This window comes from Platichthys flesus, chromosome 9 (assembly GCF_949316205.1).
Source record: "Platichthys flesus chromosome 9, fPlaFle2.1, whole genome shotgun sequence".
Lineage (NCBI taxonomy): Eukaryota > Metazoa > Chordata > Actinopteri > Pleuronectiformes > Pleuronectidae > Platichthys > Platichthys flesus.
Genome location: NC_084953.1, coordinates 19,193,708 through 19,204,935, shown reverse-complemented (window position 1 = coordinate 19,204,935; position 11,228 = coordinate 19,193,708). Strand labels below are relative to the sequence as shown.

Here is an 11,228-nt window from a genome sequence, read left to right as displayed (position 1 = left end):
TAGCCATAGGTCTGAGTGTATTGGCATAGGTAGACTCTACTCTCAGATTAAAGGGTCATCTAATCCAAATTTCAATTAGACATGCTGTCCATAGTGATTTGATCCAGCAACTCAAACTGTTTACATTTTATCTACTGAAGTTTCAGTCTAAAAATGTTCCGTCACTGCGACAATACACTGAGAGGTGGACTGGATTTCACATTTAGAAAAATTCCACCGCAGCTTCTCTTTCCAAAAAGAATTTGCTGTTTATCCTGGACAATCCACGCACCTCACTGTTGACAGTCTTCACACAGGAAATAGTCCCGAAGGAAACTGCTGACAGTGAGGTTTGTGGATTATTCAGTAACTGGAACAGTGGTTTCTCTCACTCACTCACACGCACACACACATTATTTATTTCTTGTCGGTTTCTGTTTGTTTCTATTTATCAGCTAAGAAACATCTAAAAACTGTCTGACTGTGTGGATCAAACAGATGATCAATGACTGTATATAGAGACCATCAGTGACTGTATATAAAGATGATCAGTGACTGTATATAGAGACCATCAGTGACTGTATATAAAGATGATCAGTAAATGTATATAAAGACCATCAGTGACTGTATATAAAGATGATCAGTATTTGTATATAAAGACCATCAGTGACTGTATATAAAGATGATCAGTAAATGTATATAAAGACCATCAGTGACTGTATATAAAGATGATCAGTAACTGTTAAAATGAGTCGAAGACACACCAACACATTCTTACTGAAATGCTCCGACACATCTGAACACATGAAGCTGAACCGCTGGTCTGGAATAGTGAAGTTCTTAGGAAGAATGTGCACTGACACATTCTCTCCATTGTTTGCTGTCCTGGCTCCCAAACGATGCAACAAGCTCCCCGATGACATCAGGTTAAGGACACATCTCTTCCTAATACACCTTGGTTAAGAGGTTAAGAAGATGATGTCTAATAAGCATCGTCAACTCTGGTGTTGATGTATTTATTATTATTTGCGGTTCGAGAACCACAAAATGCCAATTTTCCATCTAAAATTTATTTTGTGAAATCGTGAATTCACTCAATACAATTCAAACTTGAATGACACTCGATGCAGCACATACACCCCCCCCCCCCCTCCAGTCCCGTAAATGTGTGCCTCTTTTATCAGGATCCAGGAAATGAAGCCAGGTGTCATAAGCTGTCAGCTACTGATGGGTGCTCGTCAGTCACTCACCAATCACAGCCCTCTACCAAAGCGGTCCCTTCAAATACGACCTCCTCCTCACTGACCCCTGCTCAGCTCAGCTGCCACTCACGACCTGCTGCCTCTAACTTTCCTCCCCATGTCCAGCCTCCACCTTTTATCAATGAGTCCAAACATGGTTGTGGTCAACGGTATTCAGGTTGAACACATGTATCTTGCCTGCTACACATGTTCCCTGTTTTATCTTAGCATGCTGCTTGGCTAACCCAGAGAACATCCAGAGAATCGAGCCATCCGTGCCAAGCATAACTGTATTTATATTTGTGCAATAAATGGGTAAATCATGATAAAGTGTTCCTGACTGACTTCTTTTCCTCAGTGTTAAAGAACCAATGAATTACGTAGGTTAGCTACTAATGAGTTAAATCAGAATTAGCAGCACAACTGAGGCTCACAATTTATATTGTAATTATAATTCATGACACTGAACACCAAGTCATTCTATTTATATTTAACATCACAAATTACACAAATTATGTGTCATGCCTGAGAGATCCGAACGTCTCCACGGCCAAATACCACTATGTGCAATGTATAAAGTGGTTTCTTTTAATTTAGGTGACATTAACCTTTAAATCAATACTTTTATGAAATTTAAAAAGTGTTCAACTCGTTTTTAATCCTCGTTCTTTTCCACAGGCAGGAAGGAGAAACACACAGAGCAGGAGAAGGCTGAAGTTCTTGTTTCATAGTCGCGTTCTAATAAAGTCTATGACAGCTTGCACTAGAGTCTGCTAGTGTAGCAGAATGTGACAGGCCATTAAAGCTGTGTTAAATTACAACTAAATACTGTGACACTAGCTTTACACTAACTAAAGACACACTAGGGGTCACCTCTGCCAGACACACACCATTAGGTCTCCTCCTTCTTACACACACACACACACACACACACACAGATTACAACCAAGGCACGTAAGCAGACACATCAGTCATTTGGGATGTGTTTATTTGTAACAGTAATACATGGTGGAATACGTAAATCAAGAGAGAACCAAAAAAATCATCTAAAAACTCACTGTAGAATGTCATATATCATAAAGATAAAAATAATGTGTCAATTTACATTAAGAAACTGTTAGCTGAGGTAAAGTTAAAATAGGTCTAGAAATGTTATGTACTCAAACAGCAACGTTTCCCTTTTTATTCAGCGTCTTCGCTTTGTCTTCTAGTTGTCACATTTTTAAGTTAATCAACGTCATAGTCCAAAAAGAGTTCTCCAGTGACATGGGGACTCTGGCCATAAAATAGGGAGTCATTGGCATCATAGTCGATGTAGCTGTAGCAGAGGACGCTGCAGCCCACACACACACACACACACAGATGCTCGGACAGCAGCAGTTTTGGCACCTGAACACCGGACAGACAAATGGGCAGAGCATGGCTGTGTAAAGACTGTTCCGGGGGGGGAGGGATGGCGGGCAGGAGTAGTGTGGGCTGCAGAGAGCGAGACCATGTCCGCCGCCTGCAACATAGGATTGTGGTACATCGGGTTCGGCTAACGTAAACAATAGAGACACAACAATAACTTGTGGCCGTGGGACTTGGGAAAAAACGGACATGGTACAAGGTTTAGAGGTGGATTAATAAGTGAGGCTAAGAGAAAGACCTACGACATCCATGCACGAGAACAGAAACAGTATTTGAGCGGGAATCAAACCAAAGTGGGGAAAACAGGAAAAGAACAACATATGTTGGTATTGCTTGGGTTAACGTCGAGAGATTGCATAACTGAAGCCTTCCTATTTTATGGCACAGACGTCCGCTGGACAAAATGGTTGTTGTTGTTGTTATCATTATTTACAAAATGAGTTTTGGCAAACCAACGATCAGATGCCTTAAAGCCAAGTTGACTCTACAACTCCTATAGAGCTGACTCCAGCGGCTTGATTGACTTATAAAATAAAAATTCAATTTTTCAATTAGTCATTTTTTCGTTTTTTTAAATCAGTATTGTACAAAAGCTATAGAGAATGAACAGTTCGATCACAGAATCCATTTGACACTTTTCCTCTCAGGGTCCCTTCCTCTGTTTGTCTGGTCCTCTGGCTTCTGAACGAGTCTGTCTGCGAGCTGAGACGTTTGGCAAATCACTGCGTGTATGCACGTTAGAGAGTGAGGGATGACCATGTGTGTGTGTGTCTGTGTGTGTGTGTGTGTGTGTGTTGTAGGCGGATTGCTGTGTGAGCTGTTTTGGCGTGTGAGTTGCTCTCAGAGAGTCCGTTTCTGCGTAGAGATCAAGCAGACACTCACAAGAATGGGGAGAATACGCCCGAACCAGCCACCAACCAACCAATCAGACGCAGTGATCCAAGGAACGGGCCATCCCTGATAGGCCCGTTAAGAGTCTGCCTCCTTCTGTGGGATGTCCTTGCTACAGAGGGAGACTGGAGAGGAAAGTTTATCACTCTTATCCCAATGAGGGTGCATGTGTGTGTGGGTGTCGGAGATAGAGAGGCACTGCTTGATTCAGTCCCTCCTTGGCAGCACAGACTCTGGCCAGACACAGGAGGCAGAGGGAGGAGTGTGAGGGTGAAGACAGAGAGGAAGAGGTAGGGAAGAGAGAGAGAGAGAGAAAGGGAGGATCAGGTTATGTCTGTAAGGCTGGGTGTGACTCGCCCCAGGGAGGAGGAGGAGAGAAGAGGAGAAGACAACACAGCGTGGAGGGAGAGTTGGATTGATTGACATCCCGCCTGCTTGGAGTGACGAAGAGGGCTCCTTCCTCTCAGGAGGAGAGAGGACTGCACAGAGGAGGAGGAGGAGGACAACGACGAGAAGGGGGACAGGAGGAGTGTGGAGGCTCCTCCTGGGAGGCTGATAGCCAGAGGAGAAGGACACACACTCACACTGACAATCACACACTCACACACACATACATACAGACACACACACAGTTCTCCTCCTTTTCTCTCAGTGCTAGTCAGGTCCGTCTTCCTGTGTGTCTCATTATTTCTTCCCTTTGTTGATCTGGGCGTAGAGAGGGTCCTTCCCCACCTGTTCATGAGAGAGAAAAACAACCGATCATGTTCCTGTGTTGAATCCTGTCTGTATCAGCACCACATGGCCTCTGCTCCTAACCCAGGGTTACACAACCACAAGGGAGGATCTGAGTTTCTGATTCATTCTCTCAACTGACTCAACTGTGAGCAACTCCACTCTGCAAGCCCTGACAAGCAAAGATCGCCAGTATCGGTACCTGACATGACCATCGGGTGGCAGTAGCACACTGCATTGGAGGAGTCCTATCGTTTCTCCTCTCAGCCCGTTCAGAGCTCTCACTCTGGAAACCTTTTCTGTGTGCATGTGTGAGTTATTGTTTCTGACTGTGTAAGTGTGTTAGCACGTGCATTTCCTCTCCCACTCCAGGCTCCCTCCTGGACCAGTATGAATCAGAAGTATAATCTAGCATCTCGAAAGACCAGTTATGAGTCATCATTGTCTGCGTTTCTCTCCAACGGCGCTGGAAACCAACAGTGGATGATGGAGCAGCCAGCAGTCAGAGAATCAAGGCTGCTGCACCCGCTCACAATGGGCCCCGTTATTATCGCACTCATAATTACAGCCAGACATTCAATCTGCCATGCAGACAACTCGATTGGAGGCTTCTGGCTCGGCCGTTATATTCTGGAAGACTTCTCTCGCTCGCTGATCCACAGAAGTATATGTTCAGAGTTTGGGTAAAAACCAGTAGCTTCCACATGAGGATATGTTACCACCATTCACATAATGGGGAGACATTTCTGCCGAGGTGAGAAAAGACGCTACAATCTCTCAAGGTCACATTCCGTCACGCGATGTCACACTTCATTCCTGCTGCCACAGAGTGACAATTCACACTTAAGATATATGACATGAGCAGAGATTTCAAGGGAACATCTTTGCATCTGCAGCTGAACGGATGTGTGAGAACGCAAATGTCAGCGTCAGTTGCTCCGGAGATTTTCCTGCCAACCCCTCTCGTAAAATGCCCGGTGACAGCGGGCCCATGTGAGAATACAGCAGGAAAATGAAAATGCCTTGTGGTGGAGTTAAGAGGAACAGGTGAGGAAAACAAACCATCCAAGAATCAGACCCGTTACATCTAAACGTGTTGGTTGGAGCTGTAAATTGTTTGTCTATGATTAATTAGCCATTTAACAGAAGATTACACAAACCAATTGTGACAATAGTTTATCATTAACAAGAGAAAACACTTTAGACTTCTGTAGTTCCAGCTTCTATATGATGAATATGTTTTGGGTCCTCTCTGGGAAATTGTAGAATGCATTTTTCAAAATGTTCTACTAGTTTATGGGTAAAATGATGAATTGATTTATTGAAAAAATAAGCAGAGGAAGAGATTTAGCAATTAAGACAGTAATGCAGAGCTGCAGTTCCATTTTCTTGCACCAACTAAGTAAACATATGTTGTGTGCTACTCTCTCCTGGGATAGAATCATATCTTGGATGAAAAATAAGACAAACCTAATTTCATACACAGCTGTTACACTCTATCATCGGCTCCAGGTCTCTTCTGTGCAGAGAGCTGGGGTTCAAGTTGGGATTGATGCTTGCTGGGGCTTTGGGCCACAGGATACAGAGCCGTAGCTGTAGGGCTTGTCAAGGCCAAACAGTCAGCAGAATGTAGCTGCCAGCAGCCCAGAGGAAAGGTGACAGAGAGGCTGAGACAAGCGGTGACAGTAACCACACACTGCTCAGACCCTCGGCTCGCCTGTTTCACCCTGCATCAGCTAACCAGCGCTGCCAAACAGGGTCACTTTGATTCCATCAACCCTGGCTGGGGGAGAGGGGAGGAAATGGGTGGAGGTATGACTGATGAGCTGGTGCAGCACCAGCCCAAAGGCCAAAATATCTGGCTTGGCTGGTACACGTGGACTTTTATGTCCATGTGTGTGAGTGGTGGTCCGCCCTGGGCAGGGGGAGCGGTGTGAGATTGCTCAGTGAACTGTGGAAGGAGGCCATTTCACGCCTGAGACTCGGGAGCATTCGCTGGACATGATGAGATCACCCAAGAAAAAACACTTACTCTCCCAGTAGCCTGAACACATGTCTGTCGGACCAGCACAGTGGGAGGAGGAGGAGGAGGAGGAAAGGACAGGTGGTCATGGCCAGCAACAAACACACACACACACATTAAGAAACACACACATTCTGGCTCTAATATGAGCACAGGTGGTGACACTATCGATCACAGGTGTGCTTTTTTGGGGAATAACTGGAGCTATTGCACAGGTGTGGGAATGGGTGTGAGAGTGTGTGTTTGTGTGTGTGTGTGTGTGTGTGTGTGTGTGTGTATGAGTGTGTGAGTGTGTTTGGGAAGATATCTGAAGCCGATGTGATTGAGCAAGTAAACACCATATGGGAGCAGCTTCATTGGACCAGGACCAAAGCAGTCCACCTACTCCAGAGAGAAAACTCTGCTTCTGGCCATGGCGCCGTCAGTCTGCAGCCAGATTCACCGCTCACTTCTCCACAATCCATCCTCCCACTTAAGGGCCGCATCCACCTGCTGCCCCGCAGCTTTCACACAGTCTGAATATGAGGACGCCGGCCAACGGGGGAGAGAGGCTGCTCAGCCAGCCCTCCTCCTCTCCTGTAGTGGGGAAGGCTTCTGGGGCTTTAATTAATGCCAATTATGGCGGGGCAGTCATTAATCTTGGCACCTCAGTATTAGCTGATGAAAACAAAACCGTTGAATCTTTCCCTGTGTGATTGCCAGTGGCTATCATTAAGGAGCCACAGTCAGGAGTTGTGTGGGTGAGGACGCCGGGTGGGGAGTCAGGGATCAAAATGGCTCTCCTCTTTGGTGTGTGCATGTGTGTGTGTCCTTCTGTCTCCTCGAGAAGGCAAACTGCAAAACCGCATTACTGTTAACACGTCTCTGAAAGCCAGTGCAAGTCGTGTGGAAGTTTTCCTGTCGGAGGATGTGGCAAAAGTGTGAAAACGCACACATCATCAGTTCTGATAGCTGCCGCCTGTCTCCGCCAGTTCAATCCTCTTACAATAATGGCCACATTGTAAGTGACATTACATCACGAAATATACATAATGCATAACATGACAGCACCCATCATTCTTTATATTAAGCTACACATTGGAGATCAGCATATTCCGCTCATCACCGGCAAATCCCAGAAGATGTCCTGTTCACTGAAGCACACAGCTTCTGATTGGCTGTCACACTCTGTTGGCGTTCCTGGTGAGATGTGCGCTATTCGCGGAGCTGGGCGTGATTTAGGTTGATGTCACAAAGATGGGACACAATGAGGGCACAGAGCACTATGGGTAAAAAAAAGAGGAAGCAACAATGCAATGCCACTATAATAAATAAATAGGTACTTACACAACTCCAAGTGATGCTGTGACACAAACTACCAACACACAGAATGAAATACTCATACATGCATGATCATACTCGACAAACCATTTGAACCCAGCAAAAAACATGCTGACCTTTGAGCATACGTGACAGCTGAGGGAAAGTGGAAACTGTGAAATATGATCAGAGATGCAACAGACAACCAGCAGACGACGAAAAAGATGAACAAATATGCAGAGATTTCAGACAAGGTTGATACAAGTGGGAGTCAACTAGAAGAACAGATAAAGGCAGGGAAGTGACGGAGGAGACGTTAGTGGGGAGAAAGCATTGATACCTACCCTGCCCTTCCTCTATCTAGCTCCCAGCCTCTGGACTGGCCTGGTCTGGGCTGGGATCTGCTGTTTCACTGGGGCAGGGCGACCCAGAACCACATGCCTAGAGAGGGGAGGAAGGAGGAGGAGGAGGAGAGGGTGGAGGGGAAGGTTGATGGAGTGTAAGACAAAGAAGGAAGGAAGGAGGGTGCAGAAGGTAGAAAAAGAGAAGAATAAATCTAAAAGAAGGATTGCAGGATCAGTTAAGACTACAAGAGCAGACGCACACAGGAAGCAGGAAAGAGTCAATACACTGAAGGAGAAATAAGGACATTTTCAGACCACATCCCACACAACACGTCTCCTCTCAGAAACACATTTGCAGATACACAAAAGCATACTCTAAGGCACACACTCACACATATGCACAAAGTCCTTTACAGTGGCCTATTATGAATGTCTCAGTGGAGTTCGTCCTATCGATCTGCTGCTTTTACTTAAAACCCTTTTGCTTTTTACAGCTCGTCCCACAGAGAGCAGGAAGCCTTTCTGCTGCCCACGCTCTGTCTTTCTGTCTTTCTTGGCAACCTTTTCGCCTCACTCACTCATACACACACTCCGCCGGCCACCACTGCACATTACTCTGGGTTTGTGTAAAGCCTCCGTGTGTTATTCGGGCCTGGTGACATTTTCAGCAGTGTGAAAGTTCTCTGTTTTTTCAATAACAGCGAGATTGGAGGCATAAAGCTAATGTTTCACGCCTGAGAGCAGAAGAGAAGAGAGAGACAAGCATGAAAAGAACACAAAAAAGAGAGAGCGAGAGAGACAGAAAGAACGATGGAAGGAAAAGTACGAGAAGTCTTGTTTTAGTTGAAGGTCAACCATCCTACAAGGACTTTGGTCAAAGGCAACGGTAATTTCTCCTCCCACGCCTAAAGATCTCTCTTAATCTCCTCATCTCTCCTTAATTTCTCTTCCCTTCTCCCAGGTTGAGACGCTGCTGCTGGTAAAATAAATATTAATCGCTGCTGGAAGAAGAATTGGGGGCGGCAGACCTCCTCTATCTCACCAGAGATGAGTGTGTCCATATAGAAGTAGTGATGTATGGACGCTACCTGGCTGGTATTAATAACAGCTTAATGATGTCCCTGACAACTCCGCCAGTTCATTTAACGCTGTGTTGACCATGCATGCACACAAAACACACCCAACCACATACTCCCGCTAGCACTCAACTTCTCATGTTATCACCGCAACACACTTGTGCACACTCCTACATGCACTAACACACACACACACACACACAAACACACACGGAGGGACACAGCGGCATCGGCCCCCTAATCAGCCAGAGTGATTACCTGGCCCGCCAACACAGAGACAAAGGCTATTTATCAGGAAATCTCAACTTGCTCTGCAGGCTATAGCAGCATAAGGAGTGAGTTATTAAAGGGACACACACTTGACTAACTCTCCACGCATACGCACACACAGACACTTACAGCATCCTCCTCTCCACTGCGAATAGGGCTGCCCTCTGCTTCCCCAAATGAGTCGTCTGTGGGGGGGTCCGTGGCGTCGGTGGGGGGGTCACTGACATGGGAGGCGGAGGACTTGGAGGGAGGGCTCTGCCTGGGAGCTGGGGTGGGCGCTGTGTGGGAGGAGAAGTTGAGTCACACGTAGAAACACGGAGCATGGTGATTTGTGAGAACACGAACTGAAGACAGACATGACATGATTTGCTTACGCGAGTTGGTGGATGGTGTGGTGGAGGTGACTGGTGTCAGATTCATGTGGGAAATGTCAAAGTCGTCACAGTCGTCTGTGTCCTGGGCAGTGCCCACACGGCTGAAGTAACTGCTGAATGCATCTGTGGTCCCTGTTAAGCTGGGCTGTTCACCCCTCTTTGACGGCATGGCCGGAGGCTTCGCCAGCTGAAAGTCCTGGAGGAAGATGCAGAGGTTGGTCAGGTTAACTGTTTCACTCACTGCTATAATTATTAGACCCCACAGGTACACATGTGATCAAATGATCATCATTCAAATCTGGACTGAATCTGCATCTTGTCTTTATCACTTCTCCATATTTTCTGTCTCAGTGTGTGTCAAGAGTCTCAGTAAGTAAACCAACCAGTAAGAAAGCAGAGTTCAGGTGTTGACCACGTCTAGGTTACCAGTTCACAACAGTTTGAGGACCTGTGCTACTTATTGTTTCCCATCTATCTCCCTTCATTCCCTGTCATTTCTCTACTGTTGGCCGACTAATGAAGGCATATAATGCTCAAAGTAACATAAAAACAAGCTAAACCCAGCTCCTAGTTTCCCTGATTGATGTTATAATTTGCATTTTGCTACTAATTTGCATGTTTTTGCATCATCAAGGTGTAAAATCCTCAGTAGACATCATAAATCTGCTCTCATCGGAGTTCTTCATCCATCATCTCCCCCCACCTTGAACATTTCCTTGCCCATCTTCTTCCCCCTCTCTCCATGCTGCGGACTCGACGACGCTGAAGGGGAAGCAGCTGAGGCGCTCGCTCCAGCTCCTGAATGGCACTCGCTGGCTGGAGTCAGAGTCGTGGAGGGGGTGAGAGTCTGGAACATGGCGGCGGGCAGGGTGCCCACAGGCTGGGCAGGGAGGTAGGCTGTAGGGGAAAAGGCTCCGGCTGCCATGGCTGCCCACTGCTGCTGGGTGGCAGGGAAGATGTTGGCCTGGCCCCAGATGAGAGGCTGGCCGCCTGGCAGGACCTGGGCCATTGGGCCTAGCGGAGACTGGACCCCGAAGGCCAGCGGCGTCTGGGCAGCGAATGCCTGCTGGGACCAGTGGCCGGGGGGTACCGCTCCCATCGTCACATAACCTGGTGGTGAATGGTTAGAGATCAGAACGAAGAGGAAGTGATTAAATCACCCTCAGTGCATATGTTCACCACTGCTTTTCTTCAGCACATAAACATGAACACACACTGATAATCATGCATCACCAGAGAGTGCTGCCCTACTTCTGCCTGCAGCTACTGGGGAGGCTCTTAATAGTCATGGTGAACTTTCATAATCACCTCCAGAATGAGGAAGAGTCATTACGAAAAGGCAGAGCTTAACACACACTCATTAAAATCACCCAATTCCGTCAGGAGAAGCTTATGCTATTACACACTTGCTGTTCTCCCGTTTCTGGTCTCCACGTGTTACCTACAGCAGAGGAAGTGGACAATCAACGTCAGCTTCCCTGTTACACTGACATACGCAGGGACCGGAGGAGATGGTGGTAAGAAGTATAAAGTACACACCAGATGAATCCCATGTGCATACCAAGGAGTCTTCACTCTAATAGTCTCAG

General features: G+C 46.6%; 1 protein-coding gene across 1 annotated transcript in view; it reads right to left on the bottom strand.

Moving 5' to 3' along the window:
* Nucleotides 1-2,191: 2,191 nt before the first annotated feature.
* dab1a (DAB adaptor protein 1a) overlaps nucleotides 2,192-11,228 on the bottom strand; it is a 251,276-nt gene continuing 242,239 nt past the window's right edge. The window contains exons 16-19 of the mRNA XM_062395920.1: nucleotides 10,343-10,749; nucleotides 9,640-9,835; nucleotides 9,395-9,543; nucleotides 2,192-4,253 (exon numbers count right to left, since the gene is read on the bottom strand). Of these exons, the coding sequence (XP_062251904.1) occupies nucleotides 4,206-4,253; nucleotides 9,395-9,543; nucleotides 9,640-9,835; nucleotides 10,343-10,749 (800 nt within the window). The 3' untranslated portion in view covers nucleotides 2,192-4,205. The remainder of the gene's footprint in view (nucleotides 4,254-9,394; nucleotides 9,544-9,639; nucleotides 9,836-10,342; nucleotides 10,750-11,228) is intronic.